This window comes from Mirounga leonina, unplaced genomic scaffold, assembly GCF_011800145.1.
Source record: "Mirounga leonina isolate KUSES-001 unplaced genomic scaffold, KU_Mleo_1.0 Mir_170, whole genome shotgun sequence".
Classification (NCBI taxonomy): Eukaryota; Metazoa; Chordata; class Mammalia; order Carnivora; family Phocidae; genus Mirounga; species Mirounga leonina.
The window spans coordinates 3,943,088-3,964,343 of NW_023270433.1; the positions used below are offsets into that span (position 1 = coordinate 3,943,088).

Genomic DNA, 21,256 nt, shown 5'->3' on the forward strand with positions numbered 1-21,256 from the left:
CGGACACGGTCACGGGCTCATGGGTCACGAATAAATAACTTCATATACACTTTGCACACCTTATGTACAGCTCTGCCGCGGCCCGGGCGCTCGGAGGAGGGCTCCACACTCCCCTCCGCCTGTCGGGGTGCGGGGAGAGGGCTGGGTGTACAGCTGGAGCATGGAGAGGGGGAGCGGGAACGAGTGCAGCGTCGGGGTCGCCCTCCACCTGCTCCCAAGGAGGTGCAGGGGGGCGCCTTGGGGAAGCTGGCGAGGGGTCGGGGGTCCTGTATGTACATCCTGCGGGTGGAAGTGGCTCCCTGATGGCGTGGCCGGGAGGGAGCACGCCGAGGGGGGTTAGGGAGACTCAGTCCGGGTCCGGGCCTCAGTAGACTTGGCATAGGGCCCTTCGGGGGACGCTGGCTGGGACTCCAGGGAGGGCCGGCCAGGGGGCCCCGGGGAAGGGGCGTTGAAACCCCGCGCCCCCCGAAGGGCAGGCGGAAGGGGCCCACGCAGAGCCCCGGGGAGGCGGGCGGGCGCTTCACCGAGGCTGCGCGGCGCGCGGGAGGACGCCGGCCAGCGGGGGCAGCGGCGGGGGCGGCTCGCTGGCGCCCTGGAGTCCGTGGATGAGGATGCGGGGCACCAGAGGTCTCTGCAGGGTCGGCGGCGGCGCACTGGGCCCGCGGTACAGATACAGTGCGGCGCCGGGATCCAGGTTGGAAACTAGGCTCTGCGGGTAGAAATAAGGCGACGGGAACATCCGCTGGAGCGCTGAGTAATTGCCTGCCTCCGCCAGCAGCTCCAACCCGACTGCCGTCTGTCGCTTCCATTTAGTCCTAGGGACCGAAATAAACATGTACGGCGGGGTCAGGGCTGTGGCTCCGAAGACCCCTGCCCCTCACGAGTGCTTGGCCCAGAGCGCCTTCAGGGAGGCCAAGAAAGATCACACGGGTTTGTTAATAAATAATGGGGTGCCAGGCACCGTCCTCAGGTGTCACATGCATCGGCTCCTGTAATCTTCCACCGGCCTTTCGTGGCCGTTATCCCTATTTTACAGATCAGAAAACTAAGGCGTTGGCCAGTTTTGAAGATGGTCTCCAAAGAGGCAGAGCCCAGGCTCTAAGCCAGCTGTCTGACCCCAGAGATGGGGTTCTAACCTCACCACACTCTGCTCTGAGGATCGAGGATCGCAGGATACACTTGGAGCTGGGTGTTGGGGCTGCGCACGCCAGTCCTCGTATCTTAGGAAGTCGACCCCCTGGGGGAGGATGGAGGGGACCGGGGGTGGGGGGTGGAAGAGGTTGGTCAGCTAGCGGTGGAAGGGGGCTCTGGGCAGCTGAGCCGCCACCCTGGCAGATGCAAACACCTCGAGGTGCCCCGTTCGGCAGAGCTTCTGTGGAAGCAGCGCGCAGGCCAGAGTCGGCAACTAGAGTACGAACGAGTACCCGCTGCACACCCTCTTCGCCACACCTGCTGTCCCCGGCACCCAGCTCCCAGGCCAGGGAGGAGCCCTGTGGCCTGTGGGGACCCGAATTCAGAGACCACCAACCGAGTGTTGGCCTGGGGTTGGAGGAGGCAGGGAAGTCGAGGCCATGCTCGTTCGTTGCCTGAGCTTTAGCTGGGACTGTTGGATGCACCTGGCCGGCGAGGCTGGGCCAGCCGGCTGCGGTCCCGCCAAGGCAGGCACGGCCACACCAACCGCGTTTCCCTCCCTGAATTATTCATCATCATCATAATTGTGTAATTACTGTAACGGGCCTTAATTATTGATGCCCCGAGCAGTAATCGGTATTTATTATTAATGGGGAGACGTGTTCTGAGGCTTGTTTATGGAACGCACAATTCCAGCCTCCACTGAGTGTGAGTGTGATTGTGGGTGTGTGTGACTGTGTGAACTGTGTCAGTGTGTGTGTCTGTGTGTGTGCGTGACTGTGGATGTGTGTGTGAGCGATTTCGTCCTGTGACGGTGCTGGGGAGGGAGATTAGGAAGCACCAGGTTCTAGACCAGTGCCTGCCAGTTTCCAAAGCACCCTGTCCCCAGGGAGCCAGAGCTGGGTCTGTTCCTTCCTCCGGTTTCAGGACTGTAAAGGCTGAGGTGGCCAGAAGAGCCCCTGGAGAGCTCAAACAGCACCCCCCAACATACACATCAGATGCTGCGCCCTTGTTCTTCCCCCCCCCCCCCCAAGACATTCTGGATACTGAGGCCACCACCCTTCCCCTGGTCTGGCATCCTGCCCTCCTGGTGGGAGAGCTCAGCGGCCCCAAGAGGGGCTAAGGCTGGTCCTGGTGGGGAGGGTAGGACCCTGGCTGGGGTAGGGGCAGGCCCATGTGTCTGTCCTCCTGTCCTGGAGGGGGATGACAGGGCACTGGAGACCGAGTCCAGTCCTGTCGCTCTCCCTCGCTGTGGACTCCCCGCGAGGCCTGAGTTTTCTTTTACAGGGAAATCGCAGGGGCACCAGGCGGTGCACTGGTGGGTCCCACGGAAGGGCAGTTAGGAAAGAAGGGGGGCCCTCTACGTCCCCACCCCACCCCGCAGCCAGGCCTCACCTCCGGTTCTGGTACCAGGTCTTAACCTGCGTGTCGGTGAGGTTGAGCGAAGCGGCGAGCTCCATGCGGTCCTGCACGCTCAGGTACTTCTGCCGCTCGAAGCTGCGCTCCAGCTGCGCCAGCTGATGGTCAGTGAAGGCCGTGCGCGCCTTGCGGGGTTTCTTCAGGCGCACTGGGGGGCTGTCCCGGGAGCTGGAGATCTCGCGGTCGCCCTCCTCCTTCACTGCGGAGACACAGCGGTGCGTCGGGGCCCGGCCTCGCCGCCTGCCTGCCGGCGCCCTCCTGCCCCAGCCGCCCGCTGGCCGGCCCCGTTCGTGTAAACGCGGCTCCTGACGGCGGTGGCCCCGCCGCACTCAGGCGCGTGGGGCCGCGGCAAAGCGGCTCCAAGGCGGGACCTCCCGGCCCCCCAACGCAGGGCGTGAGCCCTGACGGAGGAGGAGGAGGATTGACACCTCCGGGGACAAATGATCCAAAGCGAGAGAACCCGACCCGCGCGCTCTCCGCCGCGCTCCCCGGAGGGATCAACGGAGTAGCCGTGCGGGAGCCGAGCGACCGGGTGGAGCCGCTGGGGGAGGGGAGAGGCCCGTGGGTTCCAGCGGGTGGGCTGCGTAGGCGCGCGCTTCCGTGGTGCGGGTCTGAGCTCGGAATCCGCAGCCCGATTTTCTGGCCGCGTGCGGACCCTGAAGGGAGGAAGCTGAGGGCCGGCATGTGGGGAGAAAAGCCCGCGTGGAGAAACAAAAACCTGTTCATCCCGCAGCGAGTCATTGTCCCGAGAAACCAGTAACTGGCCGCGTGAGACGCGACGCGGGAGTGCTCGCCTCCGCCGTCCCTAAGCTACCCACAGACCGGGGTGCGGAGGGCGGCGCGGGCCGGGAGCGCGAAGCTCTTGGAAAAACAAGCGAGGCGTTTGCCCCTCGGATGCGCGCGTCGCCGTGGTCCGTGTTTCCTTGTCAATACGACGCTCATGGTCGTGTGTTTGCGCCCCACGATCGGGACACCCCGGCAGGGGCCCCGCTCTTGGCCCAAGAATGGCGGCGGGGGGGGGGCGTTTCTTTTTTCCCCCAGGCACCTTCGTTTGGGGTCGACTGCACGGAAAACGCACACTTGATAGAACAAGCTCAGCGATCTCCCTCCTTCTCTCCCTAAAGTGATGATACAACCCAAAAGACCATGTCCCCAAAATGGGCTTTGCGAGCTGGGGCTTCCCCTCTCTTTTTCTCTATTTTCCTTTATGGTGAGTTTCATTGTGCGGGGCGTTTGCAGTGACAGGGTTCAGCCGAATGCAAGTTGATTTCTCTCTGTAGGAAACAATAATCCGGTTAATTGAGCCACTAGGGAGCAAGACTTTTCAACCGGAAAAGGCAGAGGTTCTCGTCCGGGAGGGCTCCGGCACCGGGTGCGCGGAGGCAGACGAGCAGGGAAGGCGCTGGCTGGGCGGAAGCCTCGCTGGATGCCTCCCTCCTGTCTCCACCAGGCTCTCCCTGCCCTCCCTGAGCTGGGGCCACGCTGAGGTATGGCCACCTCAGGAGGTGTGTTAGGATGGGCGAAATCTGAGTTCTGTCTGTGCCGGAAGGTGAAGTTGAAACGAGTGTGGGGAAACAATTACTCAAACCTCAAACTTGATGTTGTGGAAACCTTACTCTTCGGTGGAGCTGCCGGCACTGACTGTGGAAACCCCCAGCTTCTTAGGGCTGAGGTGGGGGATTGAGTTTGTGGTGTCAGGAAGAATACTCAGGTGTTTCTCTAATCCCTCTTTGCCACAGGCTGGATGTGCACTGGGTGCCGCTCAGCCTCAGCCTCTGGGACAGTCTCAGCCCAGTGGGGCCTCGGACTCTGGTCTGGAGGCCACATCTCAATGCTCCAGAGCTCCAGGCCCACCGACCCAGCCTGCTCCGAGCAAAGTGCTGGCTCGATTTCTCCACGGACATTGGCCCTAGCAGGCAGGACCTAGCGGCAGACCGCCTGACTTCAAAGACTGGTTTCAGTTTCTTTCAGTGTGATGCTTGAGGAGCCTCTGATGCCAAAGACTCGGGATGGGGCTGACCTTCCCTCTGTACCCTCCTTGGAAGAAATTGTTCTTAGCATGGGAGGTGGATGGGGAGTTGAATTGCTCAGATGCCCACCCCGGCTGGCTGGCTGGCTCGCTCGGTGTGTTTCTGTCTCCACAAGCTTCCTAATTGGGGCCCTGAAAAACTCGCCTGCACGTTGGAGAAACGCTCCAGACATTGTCTCAGCGGTGGCTGTTCCCGTTTTTTTCTTCTACCCTGGAGCTTTGTAAGTGCAAAGGCAGCTGTGCCTAGGGGCGAGGGGTGGGGGAGAACTTCACCCCCCTCTGCTCCAAACCTATTTAAGTGATATGGGGACAGCCGGCCCTCATCACCTCCCTGATCAGATATCATCAGGGACAGGAGAGGAAAATTGATATTCCAATTATCCTAAACGAAATCTCGCCTCAAAATCCCACCTACGGGCAAAGAAATGAAAGGAGACAAGAGCCAAACTCTCTTTCACCTCCACCGGCACCAGCCGTTGGCATGCCGTGTTGGGGATTCTCACCCCTTACTCTAACCATAAAGCTGGGGTTTTGTTGAGGATTATTAATAATAAACCACTATGTTATAAATACATATTTACATTGCCTACCCCGCTCCCCCAGCACCTGTCTTTCTCCAGGGCAAGTTTTCTTTGCCTCTCTAAACAGGCCCCAGGGGGAGGGGCAAGGGTCGCTGAGCCACATGCCTCTGGATCTCCTTCTTGGCTTCTCTAGCCCAACTGGCCCTTTCTCTAGGCACAGCTGGCCCAGCGAGGCCGAAGGAGACTCTCCGCAGTTTGTGTGGGGAAGTGGAGGGCAGTGCGATGTGGAGTGGGGCCCCAAAGGGGTTTTGGTTTGTGGTCACAGGGCCTGTCCACAAATGAATTGTTGGTTGGGAGGAGAGTGTTAAAGTGAGCTTCCCTAAATTCTTGTGAGGACTTAGTACAAATAGGGTGGAGCAGGTGCAGGGCTCCCAAGACAATAAAGAGGTTGCCTTTATTAGGGAAGTTTTGTGTCATGAAAAGCGTTCCCGGAATTAATTGTAATTCTGAAAGAGCTCTGAGCAGCCTCTGCCAGCCCCTAGTTTTCTGCCGGATGGGGGACACAGGGCTCTACTCCCTTGACACCAAAAGACTCCTTCCCCTCCTGCCTCCTGACTTCTTCCTAGCAAGAATTTTGCGCCTCTGGCCTCACCAAAGAGCTAAAGTGGCTAGGGGTGAGAAAGAAAATTAGGGACTCTTTCCTTCTTTCCTTCCCCCTTTCCTCTTAATCCCAATCTCAGCTTCCTGGTCAAAACCAATGTAAAAGGAAAAACAACAACAAAAAGACTCACAGAGGTGGAAAGGCAAACGAAGGGGCAGCAACTCCAATACTGGGGAAACGGGGCTGGTCACTCACGAGTCTCTGGGTCCCACACACTACACAACCTGAAGTTGGCTGCTCGACGCACTTGAAATCAAATTCAGTGAGAACCGTGGGGTGGATGCAGGGTCCTCCCCTCTCGACCAGACTTCTGAACCTGCTCCCAGTCAGCTGCCCCCAGCTGCTCTTTCTACTTTGAAGTGAGCCTTTCTTTTGCATGATTCCCAGGGCCCAGATCACACTGGGCCCAACGGGAGGGAAAGCTCAGTTCCTCTTCCTGCCTGGAAGTTCAGATTAAAGGAGAAAATTCTGACTGTTCTTAAGGCTCCATCTGAAATATCCTGCTAGGTTTTCACTCTTACAAAAGGGCGTTCAAGCAGAACCCTTTGGATCTTGCATTGCTTCTGCAAGATTTTTTCCCAGAGAACCACTAGCCCAATAGGAACCTGCTCCTGCCCACCAGTGCTGCTGGGAAAGTGGTCCCAGGTGAAGTTTAGAAAGTTCGCTTTGTGCATTTTGGGGAATCTCTCCTGGGGCACACAGTGTCCATCTTCCACTTTCTCTGCTGGGCTCTGCTGCTCAAAGGCATAGCCACGGGGCCAGCTGAAAGGTTCAGACAAGACCAAAAGGTTCAGCCTGGGCCCCTAGGGAACTCCAAGTGAACACGTACATGTCCCTGTATGCTTTTAGAAATATAGCAGTTCTTAGAAATGTAGCATGCCCCCTCCCCAAGTTTTCTCCCCCTGTTTTCTTACCTTTATACTCAGAGTCCGACGAGGTGTTACTGCCACTTTTGTCCAGCTTGTCTCTAAAGTCCTCCCCAGCCTTGGCCACAAGACGGCCCCCAGGCTCAGGGGCGGCCGGCTGCCCGCTGCTAGAGTAGGGTGCACAGGCCGCTAGTGGTTTGCAGTCGGCAAGGATGTCCCTGATCAGAAAGGAGGAGGTCACGGTGCGCGACTGGGCTGGGGCTGAGAGCTGCCCAGGCTGTAGGTGGGAGTCCAAACCTGGGCCTGATGCCCCGCCAGGCCTCGGGGTGCCCGTCTCCAGACAGTCCCTTCCTGGTGAGGCTGGTGAAGAGCAGTCGCTGCTGCTCTCCGAGCGCGGACTCAGCTCCAGGGGTGAGCGGCAGTCCCCAAGCAAGGGGTCCCCCTTGGGAAGGGCGGGGCTGCCCGCGCGGTGGGAGAGAATGGAGTCGATCCCAAAGCCATTGGAGCCTTCCATAGCCAAGCTGCGACCTGTCCTCCCCAAAAGCTCCCCACCCACCCCCAACCCCAGCCGCCGCTGCCCCTGCCCCTAGCTGCGGGCTGGCATGGGGAAGGCGGGCAGGGAGCCTGCGGGCACCTTGGACGGAGTTCAGCCTTGGGGGAGCCTTGGGGGAGCTCTGGGCCAACCTCCTCTGCGCATTAGATCCAAAAGGGCTCAGCGCGTCTTCTGCAGCATCGCGCCGAGCTGCCGAGCCGAGGGGGGGTGGTGGGAGTGTCAGCGAGGAATGGGAGGGAGGGTGCGCCAAGTTGGGGAGAGCAAAGGGGGAGATGGACGGCCTGAGCGCCCCTTTGGCACAGAAGAGATGCGAGGATGTTGGAATCTAAATAAAGAACGGCTTAAAAAAAAAAACACCGAAACTGCACGCTTCCTCCAGGCTAGCAGTGGCCGAGGGCAGCGGGGTCAGAACCGCGGACAGCAGCGGGCCGGAGCGGCGCTACCAGCCGGCGGAACGGAGCGCACCTGGCGGCGTCAGCACCGCGGATAGCGGCGGCGGCCCGCGGCGCATGACGCTCCACCTGGCCAGGGAGGTCCTGTCGCCGCGCTCTCACCGCTCCGGGGGCCCGTCAGCACCGAGGACAGCGCCTCCGGCTCCGCCGTTGCAGCTCTCAGCGCGTCCTCCGCGCGCGCCTTCGCCTCCCCCCCTTCCTTTAAAAAATGAACTTGTGTCACTTTTACTTTGGGGCTGGGTTTTTTTTGTTTCTTTTTTTTTTCGTTGTGTTGTGTGTGTGTTTTTTTTAAAGGGGACTCGCCCACGTGTCCCCGGAGTGATGACGCTGATTGGCTCCGGCCGATTTTGGGGGTGATGTCACGGCTCCGCAAGCCGCTGCCCGATTCCCTTTCAGTTTGATTAAAAGAGACACTGAATTAATTACAGCACAGACCCAACTGTTTACCGGCGATTTCCACACGGTTTGCTTTCATTAGGCCAGTGATGAGGCTCCTAATGAGGGTGATTAGCCGAGGGGGGCACGGGCTAGCGGGGAGGGGTCCGGCGCCGACTGCCGCTGCCGGTGGTTGGGGTGGGAGGTTTTTAAAGTTTCCCCTAACCTCTTCCACAGTTATTCAAATTATTCGTCCGCGGGGCTGTCAGAGAGGCTTTCTCCACCTCCCCCCGCCTCCCACCTCTACCGCATTTTTCTTCCTCCAGCGAGAGAAAGGGACTCAACCCAGCAGAGAAAGAAGTGTGTGTGTCTGTGAAGAAGCCCTGACCTGGTGTGGGGAAGAGATGTTAGTTTAAGCGACATTGTTTTGGGGCGTTTTCGTTGGGCTTTAGATGTTTCCCGCCTAGGACATTTGCAGCCCTCTCTCTACCCTCTTTGGACCCTGCGGGCCTGGCAGGGGTTTGGGAAAGCGGGGCCAGAACGATGGCTTCATTGTGGGGCGAGGGTGGAGAAGGTGGGAAGATCGTGTCTGGGACATTGAGGACCCCAGGAAATCTGTGTGGCCCCAAGGAGGCAGCTCACGGGACAAAGAAGGCGGGGACCCCTATCCAGCCGATAGCCCGTCCTGTGGCACCGGGTGTCTTTGTACCTCCAAACAGGGACGCGAAAGAGCTTCCGTGTGCAAGTATAGACGTCTGCGAACAGCCGGCTTGGCTTCTTACTCCGAGAGGAGCCGGAGCTCGCCTGGGAATGTATTTTCGAGGCAGCGCTGGAAACACGGTCTTTTCATTGTAAATAATGCGCCCCCTCGCCCTCCCCACTCCCCGAACCACGGTGCTCTAGTTCGGTGCCTTTCAGGGGTTGGCCTCCAGTGTCGGGGCCCAGAGCGGCTTGCAGATCTGAAGCGCGTCCCGGGCTGGGATCCTCCTGGCGGGGCCCCAGGGATCACGACCCGGGCCGGTGGTCAAGGGCAGAGAGAGCCGAGCCGGCGTGCCTGCAGGCCGGCCCGCCAGCCTGAGACGCCCTTCGCCAGCTCCACGCCAGGAGCCCAGGCCTTCCCAGGTGGGCCTGCGTGCTGCCGTCCCCTTCCCCACGGGCCCCCAGAAAACTACTCGGACCCTGTGTCGGGCCTAGCATCCGAGACCGCTGCAGAACTATGAGGCCCCCGCATCCCCCCAAACCCGAGACTCGGCCCATGGAAGCCCTGCGTGGCCCGGTGAACAGAAACTTTCTTCTTCCTCCGGCGAGGTTGGCGGTGGCCTCACGCCTGGCTCCCCGCGCTCTCCCCCTGCGCCCGCCGGCAGATTGGAAGCGGCCTCGCCGCCGGCCGGGCTGGGAGCGAGGACGGGCGGCTCCCCGGGGACCGTGGGCCCCGCTCGGCTGCAAGCTGTCGGGGAGGCGGGAGGGCGGGCGCCGAGGGGCCGAGAGCAGACAGGCCCCCGCCCCGGCACGGCCGCGCGGTTGCAGTGAGCACCTCCCGCAGCGGACCGGCCAGCGGGTCGTTAAATTTTCGTTAGGTGGATGGGGAGGGGGACATAAATCACAAGGGCCGCAGGCTGCCCTGGCCCTTCTCGGCCAGCCCCCAGCTTGGGCCTGGTTCCTCCTTCCCTGGGCGCCTCTGGAGGCTTTTTCTACTCTCTCCACTCTGCCGCCCCACCCCTGCTCCTTCTGGCCTGGTGCTGCATCCCTGGAGAACCCCATCTCCACCGGAGCACCCAAGGTCCCAACTCAGTCAACAAGATCCCCCATCCTGGGCCTCTTAGCAGTCGTGATGCCCCCAGGGCCAGGATCCATGGACCCCGCCAGGTCATGAGAAAGTCATTGTCGGCTCTTGCCCACAGGTGGGTCTTGAGCAGCCCCCTTTCTGGCCTCCTGGTCTTAGGCTGGGGTTTGGATCCTGGACCTAGCGAAAGGGAAAGCGAAGCCTCCGCCAGCGCTGAGCCCTGAGCCAGGGGGTCAGAGCTGCAGCAGGTGTGTGGAGTGTGTGTGTAAGAGCATTCTACAGTTGAAAAGAACAGCATGAACCCCAACTTCCTGCAGCCCTGACTGGCTTCTCAGCACTCCTTAGAGCCCAAGAATATTTAACAAGTTGTTAGTGTACTATCATTAGTATTGAATGACCATGGTCTATTCTAATATAGAACATGCTATGCAATTTCATTTGGAAATTTCTCTGAGATTCAGTGTCTCGTTAACCTCATTTTATTCCTATTCGGGTGTTTCCAGCTCTGCCACCAGGCCTCCTCCTTTCTCTTTTCTCCATCACCTGGCTGCTTCTTGCATCTTAGCCTGTGTCCACAGCCTGAGAGATATGTGTGTGTGCTCACCTGGGCTCTTGTTTAGCCAGGAAGGTGCCCGAGAATTGGCATTTGACTAGGCATCCAGGGGTTCCTGGTTGGGTGATCCACCCGACCCTTTGAGAAAAGAGACTGGTCGGTCCCGGAAGGATATAAGGACTTTGAGGTCCAGCAAAGCTGGGTGTGGACCATAGCAAGTGACTTAACCTCTGAGAGCTCCGTTTACATAGCAGGAGGCAGACCTCTCTCCCCACTTCCCAAGGAGGAAGTGGGCCTGGTGGAGGGGCTTGGGGGCCTCAAGGGAAGCAAAGTGAATGAGTGTCAGGCTCCCAGGACTACTCAGTCTTAACCAAGGGCTGGAACTGCCACTCCAGCGCCCATGCTCCCTCTTCTGGACTCCAGACCCTCTTCCCCAGCCTCCCACTTCCTCTTGGAACTTCTAGCTTCAAATTCCTGTCCCTAGGCCTCCCCAACCCTTTGAGGCTGCTTTTTAAAAACCCTTCAGCCTCTCCATGGACCCAGAGACCTAAAAGGTACCAAACCTCTCACCCACAGGCAAGGAGACATGCCAGAGAAGGAGCTGTTGCTCGTCTCCAGGGCAGGAAGGGCAGCTGCATGGACAAGTCTTCAGAAGACCTGGGCTCTGGCCCTGACCTTACTCTGGACAGACCATGTCTCTGGCCTGGACCTCAGCTCTCCTTTAGGTACAAAGATGTTAAGCTTCAGAGGTTTGTAGTGAGGGCTGTGGGTGGCAGAGGCCCATGGAGGCTGATGGAGATGCTGATGAGGGAGAACCCACGTCCTCCTGCTCCATCTGAGGCTCTTGGTTCGGGTCTGGCTTTGGGTCAGGAATGGGCCTGGGAGTGTCTGGGCCTCTGGCTGGGCCATGGTTCTCACCAGCTTCCTTCTTCCCAGCCTCGCCTCCTTCTCCACTGAATGCCACCAGGCCCCAAGCATGGAGGAGGGGCTGTTCTGGCTTGTTTTGTTCGCCTGGCTCAGCAAGCAGAGCCACACAGGGGAGATGTGCTCAAAGCTTTCTGAGAATGATTCTCAGGTCTTCTCTGCTCACAAAGAATTGTAACTTGAATGCCATTCAAGGTTCTGAGTAACTGGGACCAGGGGCAGTTCAGTGTGGCCAGGGCGGGTGGTTGAGGATGTGGACTGCAGAACTGGCTAGACCCGAAGAAGCAGAATCCTGGCTCTGGAGTCCAAGCTGGGACTAAGGGGAGGCCGGTGAGGTGAGTCACAGACATCTTTACTGAAACTATTGCTATTTTGCCCCATCAGGGATTTAAAAATTTTGATTAAAAAAATATTGCATTAAAGTATTGTTTGTCTTGGTTACTGAGTTCAGGGGCAGTCCTGGAAATGTTGTGCCTTACCTGCCTCACCATAGTCCCAGCCCTGCTCTGTGACCTTGAGCAAACACTTTCTGAGCCGTGGCTTTTTCAGCTATAAGATGAGGATGATGTTGCCCACTCTGCGTGGTCGTGAGCACTCTGCACCGGGCTCAGATCCTGGAGAGGAGTGATTATGTAATTCATGGTACAGCTACCACTAACAACAGCCAAAGCTTTTTCTCTGGCCAGTTATCTTGTCTCACCAGCCCCCGCTGCAGAGGTCAGCTCCCCCCTTGGCCCAGGGCCTTCCAACTAAAACCTGTTTTTAATGTGGAGTGGGGGGGCGCCTGGGTGGCTCAGTCGTTAAGCGTCTGCCTTCGGCTCAGGTCATGATTCCAGGGTCCTGGGATCGAGCCCCCGCATCGGGCTCCCTGCTCGGCCGGGAGCCTGCTTCTCCCTCTCCCACTCCCCCTGCTTGTGTTCCCCTGTCTCGCTGTGTCTCTCTCTGTCAAATAAATAAAATCTTAAAAAAAAAAAAAAAAGATTTAATGTGGAGTGGGCAGGGGACTTGGATGATATAGGCCAGGCCTGGATGCTAATATCTCTCTGTTCTGCAAACAGATGGGTTGGACAAGGATTTGGACACTTTGTGGGCCTCAAGGTCATGCTGTTCGCAACCGTTTGTATTGGTTTAGCTCAAAACCCCGTGGAGCTCCTGAAACCAGAAAGAGAACATATTCTTTATTTTCCTCCCCTCCTTTCCACCCTCTTCCCTCCCCGCTTCCTTCCCTCCCTCCCTTCCTTCCTCCCTTTTTTCTTTGCTGAGCATGTACTCTGGCCTGTGCACCGTGCTAGATGCTGGCGATGCCATGGGGATTGTGACAGAAAGGACCCGCCTCACGAATCCAAGGACAGTGGTGCCCATTCATTTAAACTCCATTTTGTAGATAATTTCTCATTTGTGGATTCAAGTTTAAAGTGTACCTGCTTTCAGTTCTGGGAAGCTGTGTAAAAAGCCAACCTAATTTTTATTTTTCTCATTTAATGATGATTTCCAGCATCAAAGCATTTCCCAAGTAAAAAGAAATGCAGCAAAAAGACTGTTTGGGTCCAAAAAGCCAAACGCAAGGGAAGATACTTGATTGGAAACAGATCTGTCTGGCTTCCCTGAGGCCCACCTGGGCATCTGAGCCTCTGGTCCACTTGCTGCCATGGAGATGCGCCTTCTCTAGCCCCCTAAATCTGTGATTTCTAAGCCACCACTGCTTGAGGCCCTGGGATAGGTGAGCCAAAAAACCAAACCATCTCTATCTGGATCCCAAGCCCAGCCCCGGGGACTGGATTTAGAATCTGCGGCCTACCAACAGGCTTCCTCTTCAGACTTCTAGCAACGCCCTGCCAGGCAGAAGCAGAAATCCCCATTGACTCCCTACTACCGACCCTGATAAAAATCCTGCATGACAGACTCCAGAGTCCTGTCTCTGTTCTTCTGGCCTAGAAAACAATTATCTGGTTATGTCAGTGGGAGAGACAGAGAAAGAGAGGCAGAGACGCAGAGAGGGATGGGGAGAGGAAGAGAGAGAGGGAAGGAGAGGAGAGGAGAGAGGAGAGGAGAGGAGAGGAGAGGAGAAAAAAATGAATGAGGATGAGGTTTGGGCTCTTGTTTAAAAACTGGGAAGTAGACCCAAGTCAGTGGGGGTTGAGCACGAACAGAAAGCCAGACCTACCACCCAAGAGGTCTGTCCCAGTCCTCGTTTGGTGGCTAAGTCACTCTGCAACCCTCTGTCTTGTCTGGCAGGACTCGATGTTTTCTCAAGCCCCTCCCTGTTCCCCGAGTCCTACTTCCAGAGGCCCCATCTAGGCACTCTCACACCCCACCCCACGCCTGCGCTCGCTCCCCCTCTGGCCAAGGGCTCAGCAGCAGGGACAGGGCCCCCTCCCACCTCAGAGGGCACCTCAAGGAATTTCAAGCTGACCAGGGCAGGGTCCAGCTGCTTCCCTGTGGCTCGTGAAGGCCGTGCACATGGGCCTCTTTGTTTGGTGAAATCTCTGATGGGATGTTGCCAAGAAACTCAACCAAGACGTAAAATGCTAACCAGCAAGGAGATGAACAAAACCAGGGGCATAAGACCGTACCTCTGGTGGCGGCCGTCCTCGAGAGGCCATTTATTGGTGGTTGATGAGGAGGACTTGGGATGCAAAGCTCAGCTCTCCCCGTTTCCACCCACCTTGGAGAAGCAGTTTTGGGAGCAGGCTCTGGAACGCGTGGGGCTTGCTTATTTTCCAGCTGTGAAGTGAGGGTGGTGGTGGTAGAGGGAGGTTAACCGGTGATTCCCATGGCCCCTCCTGGCTGGAACCTCCAGGACTCTACCCTGGGTCATGAAGGGCAGGCAGAGCAACCCCAGCTATGCTGGGGGGACCCCCAGTCAGGGTCGACGCAAGCGAGCACAAGTGTTTGGTCCGATGCAACTGGACACCCAAGAAGGTGGCATCAGACCGGAATCTGACCTGGGGCTTGAAGTGGGCGCGAATAATTAATGAGGAGGGAGGGACTCCGGGAGGGAAGGACCGGGAACTTCTGCGGCCCCTGACTTGGACTTGCCAGAGGGTGGCGCTGTAGGACAAGGAGCTGAGGGACTCTCGGAGGAGAGCTGCTCAGGCCTGGGCCAGGGGCACCCAGAAGCTGGGATCTCCAGGACAGGACGCAGCCCCGGGGCATCTGCCCCAGCCCCAGCAGGTCTCATGGTGCGCAGCCCACCCTGCTGGGGCCCGACGTGCTTGCGCAAGCCAGAGAGCTACCCCGTAGCTTTTTCTGTCCCACTCTGGACTTTCCCCTTGGCCCAGGTCCTTGGAAAAGCAGACAGGGAGGGGCCCCTTCCCTCGTTGTCTCAGCAGAGATTGCCCCACCCTTTGGTGGACAGAGCATAACTTCGGGTCCCTCAGGAAATTCTGCGTCCTGATGTGCCTCCTTCCCCTTCCTGTAGGGGACTTCAGAGCAAAAGAGTGGGTTAAATTCAAAATATCTTTACCTTCTTGAGGTACCTGGATGTAAGGGCTTTTGTTCCTTTATTATTATTATTATTATTATTTTTTTTTTTTTTTGACAGAGAGAGAGATAGCGAGAGCAGGAACACAAGCAGGGGGAGTGGGAGAGTGAGAAGCAGGCTCCCCGCCGAGCCGGGAGCCCGATGCGGGGCTCGATCCCAGGACCCTGGGATCATGACCCCAGCCGAAGGCAGACGCTTAACGACTGAGCCACCCAGGCACCCTTTTATTATTTTTTTTAAAGATTTTGTTTATTTGAGAGAGAGAGAGAGAGCATGAACTGGGAGGAGGGGCAGAGGGAGAGGGAGAAGCAGCCTCCCTGCTGAGCAGAGAACCCACTGAGCAGAGAACCCGATGCGACACTCGATCCCAAGATCCCATGATCCCACGATCCCACTACCCCAGGATCCCAGGATCATAACCTGAGCCGAAGGCAGACGCTTAGCTGACTGAGCCACGCAGGCGCCCCAGCTTTTGTTCCTTTAAAAGCACACCCTCGTCCCTCAGTTGTTCACAGGATTCTGGTTGCCCCTTTTCAGTGCGCTTTATTAATAAGAAGACAATAATTCACATCAATCTCTTGCTTCAAAGTGCCAGCTGCTGTGCTACTTATGTTGTACACATTCTCGACTGTAATCATGATCTAATTTAGCTTGCGATGTCCTGTACCGTGCCAGGGTCCAGTCTCACAGGTGAGGCACAGAGACGTTAAGACACTTACTTGCTCGAGGGCACACAGAAATTACTTGATGAGGCTGGGCTTCATGCTCTTGACCACATGGAATGGCCGCCAGCTCAGCGGCCAGGCCCCTTGGGCTCTCCTGTTTTCCCACACCAGGCTCCCCGCTCCCTGCCGGTCAGAAGGCTTCAGGATGGCTTTGGCCAAGGTCAGTGGGGGGTGCTTGTTTCCCTCTGGCTCGTGTGGTGGAAGGGGGATCTCCAGCCCTTGGAGGAGGTTGGGGTCTGTCAAGGCCCTGGCTGGGCTAGGTTCCTGAGGGGTGCTAGTGTGTGTGGCATTTGTCTGGCATTGGAAGGCATGCGTGTGTGGGGGTGGGGGTGGAGGGCGGATCAAGAAATCCAACCAGACCTGTAACCACCAGACCTGGGTGTGTCTCCTGGCCCAGCGCTTGGCCCGCAGGGGGCGGGGGGCGTGAGCTGTAGCAGCTGTCGGAGCAGCGGGGTCCTTCCCCAGTTACCACTGGTACTTCCATATGCCGGGCCCTTGGGGTCTTGGGTCCCTGCTCCCATGCAACATCCCTGCTAGAGAAGAGACAGGCAGTAAACCAGGCATCATTGTTTGGTTGAGAATAAAACAAGTCGATGTGAATTTTACTGGTGGTGATTTCAGGGACCGCCTTTTGAGTAGGGGACTTGATTTTTGAGCTAAGATCTGAATGACAAGAAGGGGTGGGCAGGTGACAGTTGGGGACCCAGGTGTTCCAGGCAGAGGGAAAAGCAAGCAGGAAGCCTAAGGCAGGAGTGAGGGCGGTGGCTGTGGGTAAAGTGCCCAGAGGTGGGAGATGAAGCCAGAAGGACGGCCTTTGGCTGCCCCCCCTAGGACGCCGTGGGCTGGGTGAGGAGTGTGGAGTTTGCTTCAAGAGCAGCAGAAGCTGCTGGAATGCTAGGGGGCTGCTCAGTGGAGAGCATGGTTGGGAGGGTAGCGGGGAGAGGGCAAGTTCTCCAGAGACATGGTGGCGCTCAGAGAGGAGGGGACGGGTAGGGGTCTTTTGGAAGCCATGCTGACAGGCTTGTCTCTGGATTCGAGGCGAGAGAGGAGGGAAACAGTAATGAAGATCTTTGCTTCAGCAGCAGAGTTGATGGTGTCACACACGAGATGGGGGAAACTGAGGGAGAAACAAGTTTGGGGGGAATAATCAAGTGTTCCGTCTTGGCCAGGTTGGCTAGAGAGGAATGCCAGACACTGGAGTGGAGACGTCAGCCGGGCAGTTGGAGGAGTGAGTCTGAAGTGCGTCTGAAGTCCCGGGGAGGGCTCTGGGTCGAGCTCTTGGGTTTTGGACTCTTCAGACCAGAAGTGAGATTTAGAAACTGGAGGATGTGCCTGACTTCATACAGGCACCACTGGGATCGGGTATGTTGGAGAAGGTAATCTCCCTCGAAGGGCGCCCATATCAGAACACCATCTGACGAGTGTGAGGTGGGCTCTCACACCGGTCTAGGTTTAAATAAAGATACAGTAGGAAGAGGACAAATAGCAATTTTAATTTAAAATAGACCAGTATATAATTTGTGGGGAGAAGGTAAGAACACAAAGAGTGATTGAGGTAAGAAGCGCCCAGGAGCTTGGCTGAAAAGTTCCTCAGCCTGTGTCTCATCCGCCCACCTACCCACCCGCCCAGAAGGCTCTCTCCTTTGGGCGGGGTTGGCCTTCCCAAGGTCCGTCTGGGTGGAGAAGCCCATCTTGGCCTGCCTCATTGACAGGCCCCTGGCGTGGAGGAGGTGGGGGCAGGCCCTGAGGCCCGAGCATGGGCTCTTGCCATTCATTGTCAGGGGTCCCCGAGAGAGAGTGTACTGGCCTGGTGAGGTATCAGGCATCCCCAAAGCACAGTTAAACTCATGTTTGGAATATAAAATGAGGGCTTTCTGTAGGAAATACACAGGTTGTTCTTCACACTCAATGGGCAGAGCCTTGGAATCGACCCTTTGCCTGGAGTCTAATAGCTGCCTGGTGATTTGGATTCATCTTCCCAGGTGAGGGCTGGAGAACCGAGGGTGGGTGGGCTCCTGCAGGAAGGGGAGTCCCTAGCTAGAGGGTCAGTGGGGCTAAGGTAAGTATTGGCAAACCTAAAAGGAGGGAGGGACTCTTACCAAAAAGGATCCATTGAAGACCTGAATTTGAGGTTCTTGCCAAAGCAGAACCTGCATAAAAGTGGGGAGCGTCTAACGTGAGCTGGGGCAAGAAAGGTGAGTCCTTTGAGGATTTTCTACTGTGCCAAGAAGGCTTTAGGGGTGGGTGTAGTTGCCCATTCGCAGGGTCCCCTGGCGCACCGCATGCTCCTCCCGGTGGGCTTGGAATGCTCTCTGGCGATCAGCCTCGGTGGGGAAGGTATCGAGATGGGGATGCACCTATGGAAGGGGGAGAGCAGGTCAGTGGGCATGCGGTTCCTTCCCCGTGTTCCCCTTCTCTCCTGGCCTGCCCCCCACTTCCATCTCTGAGCAGTAACACAAATCACTGTAAGAGGGAGGGAAGCGAAGAGTGAGTGCGGGGAGCATCCTAGCACCGAGGGGTGATGATGAGCTGCGGGTGGAAGGCAGCGAGGGCAAGGCTGCTCGGCTCCAGATGCCACCCTTTCAGAGGAAACTTGAGGGGGCAGATCCAATGAGTGTCTCTTCGGTTAAAATGTGAGGCAATCAGTATTTCAGTCTGCCCTTCCTTCTCAAGACATGGCGGTGGGCGAAAACCCCTCCTGTCTCGTGGGTCTGTTCCGTCACCTCCAAGAGCAAGAAAATCTCCCTAAAATGGCATTTCTCCTATACGATAACCTATGGGAGGCCCAGGGTGGAAAGGTTTTGTACTTGCTTGTTTGTTTATTCATTCGTTTGTTCATTCATTCATTCATTCGTTCATTCGTACATTCATACATTCATTCACTCATGCATTCATGCAATGCATATTTATTGAGTAAAACTCTGTGCCAGGCCCTGGGGATACGGCAGGAAACAAGAGGGATTTTCTGTCCAATCAGGGAGCTTTCAATCTAGAGGACTGAAAGCAGACATCAACAATAATTATGCAGCTGTTTCACTAGAACTGATAGAGTGGGGGGTGTGCAGTGAGCACCGATAGCATAAGCTCAGCCCTCGTGGGAGTCGGGGGTGGCCCTCTGGGGAGACTCTCTGGGGAGGAGATGTGAGGGGGAGGCTGGAAGGGTGAGCAGGGCCTTCCCAGGCTAAGGGGGCAGCGTGCATGCTGGCCCCCGAGCCCACCGGAGCTCCAATTCATGAGGGGACGAGGTGGCCGTGGCAGAGGGGGGCAGGGGTTCCCTCTGGGTTTGCAGGAGCAGCTGAAGGCTCTGCTATGTCTTCAGGATGACAAAGCAGGACCCATTCTTGTCCAGAGTCCAGGCCAGGGCCACCCTCTGGGTGGGGGTAGCCAAGCCCATGTTGCAGGCAGTGTTTCGGTGTTGAAAGAGGGGAAGGGAAAGATGGGGGAAGGATATGATAGTAAAAGGCAGTAGAAGACAAGGAGGAACTTGTAAAGTCTCTGTGCTTGGGGGGGGGGGGGGCATACTCTGGCCCTGTCTGGGAACACAGAGGCCTGGGACCTCCCCACCCCCAGGGAAAGTCATGACCCTTCACACGAGTTGGTGGCCCAATTGGTTTCCTGATGGTAGAGAACTGGGTAATGTCTCCACTGAGACCAGGTGCAGAACTGATGTGACCTCTTGGTCCCCTGAAGCCTGCATCTGTGGGACACCGCCAGGCCCCCCCCAATCCAAGGTCTGGGCCACCACTTAGGGTCCGCCAGACCCTTGTTGTGGGCTGTCTGGCCTCTGGTCCTGGGAGCATGTGCTCACCATCAGGGTACTGAGGGCCCAGTGGAACCCAAGCTGACTGTGTTCATCATTTTACAGATGAGGAAACAGTCCAAGGTTGGCTACACAGGGAATCCATGTCAGAAAAACTCTGTTTTAGCCCCCACCCCTGGGCACTAAATTGTGGATTCTTTCTAGAAAATTCTGTCGCAGTCACAGCTCACACTATGTCTGGGTAACCCCCCCACACACACCTCAACTCGCTCATGAGGTGGAAGGGGGTAGGGGCTGCAGAAGCTTATTAGGAACTCATAAAAGTCAGATGGTGGTGGGTTGATTTAGGTGTTACTGCAGGACATAAACCACATTCTTCATTCTTGGGCAGGCAGACCCCTTGGAGACTCTGCAGAAAGCCATGGACCCTGTTCTCTGGGGGAAAAAAATACCCCAAGTCCTAACATACAAAATGGTGTGGGTTACCACTTAAGATTTGTGGACCCTTTGCAAGTCCCCCGTGGATTGTCTGCATGTAGCAGTGCTTCCAGGACCCATAGCAGCCCCAGCCTCAGGTTTTGAATTTCTTGGATGTACATCGGGATCATCCAGGGTTCTTGCAACCCAGGCAGGGCCGGAACCCAATCCCAAAGCTCCTGAGTCCTCTTAGGGCAGGGCCCTTGCCATAGTCACCTAATGCCTACCTGGACCCAGGGCTCAATACCTGTGCTCAACTCCTTTTGGTCAATCAAACCATAATTTTGTTCTCAGCTGCATCTCCAGTTTCAGAAAAGTTCCCAGTGGCCGCACAAAAGTTATTGGGAAGAGAGAAGACCCTACACTTTGTGCAGGAATAAAATAGCCAACAAACAAAAGGCTTCCAAGGTGCACCCCTGTGTCCCTTCTGGCAAGGATGGCTTGGTTTTTACACTGTGATATGATTTTCCTGACACCCATGCTTCCCAGAAGGCAGTTAGAGACGCTCAGGAGGGCTGGCACTTTGGATCTCCAGAGACCTTGTAGGCACCCGGGCTGATTCAGAGGCCCAGCCAACTGGGACTCCTACGTGTCCTGGGTCTCCTGTAGCATTCAGAATGTCAAGGCTCGCTGGTGGCCAGGCTCCTACCAGGGAAGCATAGCTCTGCAGCCCACATCTCTGCTGTTTCCACACATCCCCCCTGGCCCTTGTGGGCTGATCCCCCAAAAGATATGGTGATCCCCAAAAGATATGTCCACATCCTAACCACTGGAACCTGTGGATGTGACCTTATTTGTACAAAAGGTCTTTTCAGATATAATTAATTTAAGGCTCTAAAGATGAGAACATCCTGAATTATTCAAGAAGGCTCTGATTCCAATGACAAGGATGCTTGAGACAGAAGACACGGACACAGAGGAGAGGGCCACGTGAAGTCATAGTGATGTGGCCACAGTTCAGGAACGCCAGGAGCCACCTAGAAGAGGCAAGGAAGCATTCTTCCCTAGGTCCTCTGGTGGGAGTGCAGCCCTGCTGAAATCTTGATTTTGGATTTCTGGCCTTCAGAACTTCCAGAGAATAAGTTTCTATTGTTTAAACCACTAAGTTTGTGATAATTTGTTATGGTAGCCTCAGGAAATGAAAAGAACCTCCAAGCCATTCCCTGGGAATTCAGGATGCAGGAATGGCACATGGTGCTGATGGCATTCGGTGGGTGGTGTTGATTTGGTGTTGATGGTGAGTGGTGTTGGTGGGTGGTAGGTGGTATTGGTTTGGTGTTGATGGTGGGTGGTAGGTGGTGTTGGTTTGGTGTTGATGGTGGGTGGTGTTGGTGGGTGGTAGGTGGTGTTGATTTGGTGTTGATGGTGGGTGGTGTTGGTGGGTGGTAGGTGGTATTGGTTTGGTGTTGATGGCAGGAGGCTCAGCACTCACTCTCAGCTCCTTTGGGCTGGATCCTCTGCCACCTCCTCAGGAGATGAGAGTGAGTGCTGAGCCTCCTACCATCAACACCAAATCAACACCACCTACCACCCACCAACACCA

The 21,256-nt window shown here is 56.7% G+C and overlaps 2 protein-coding genes across 2 annotated transcripts in view; both read right to left on the reverse strand.

Annotated features, from left to right (window-relative positions):
* Window positions 1–520: 520 nt before the first annotated feature.
* Window positions 521–7,141, reverse strand: BARHL1 (BarH like homeobox 1). Its single transcript, XM_035016649.1, has 3 exons — window positions 6,676–7,141; window positions 2,527–2,749; window positions 521–815 (listed from the first exon to the last, which is right to left on the reverse strand). The coding sequence occupies exons 1-3, from the start codon at window positions 7,139–7,141 to the stop codon at window positions 521–523; spliced, it is 984 nt and encodes a 327-aa protein (XP_034872540.1).
* Window positions 7,142–17,710: 10,569 nt separating this feature from the next.
* CFAP77 (cilia and flagella associated protein 77) overlaps window positions 17,711–21,256 on the reverse strand; it is a 128,868-nt gene continuing 125,322 nt past the window's right edge. Inside the window, exon 6 of the mRNA XM_035015549.1 lies at window positions 17,711–17,833. Coding sequence (XP_034871440.1) covers window positions 17,711–17,833 — 123 coding nt within the window. The remainder of the gene's footprint in view (window positions 17,834–21,256) is intronic.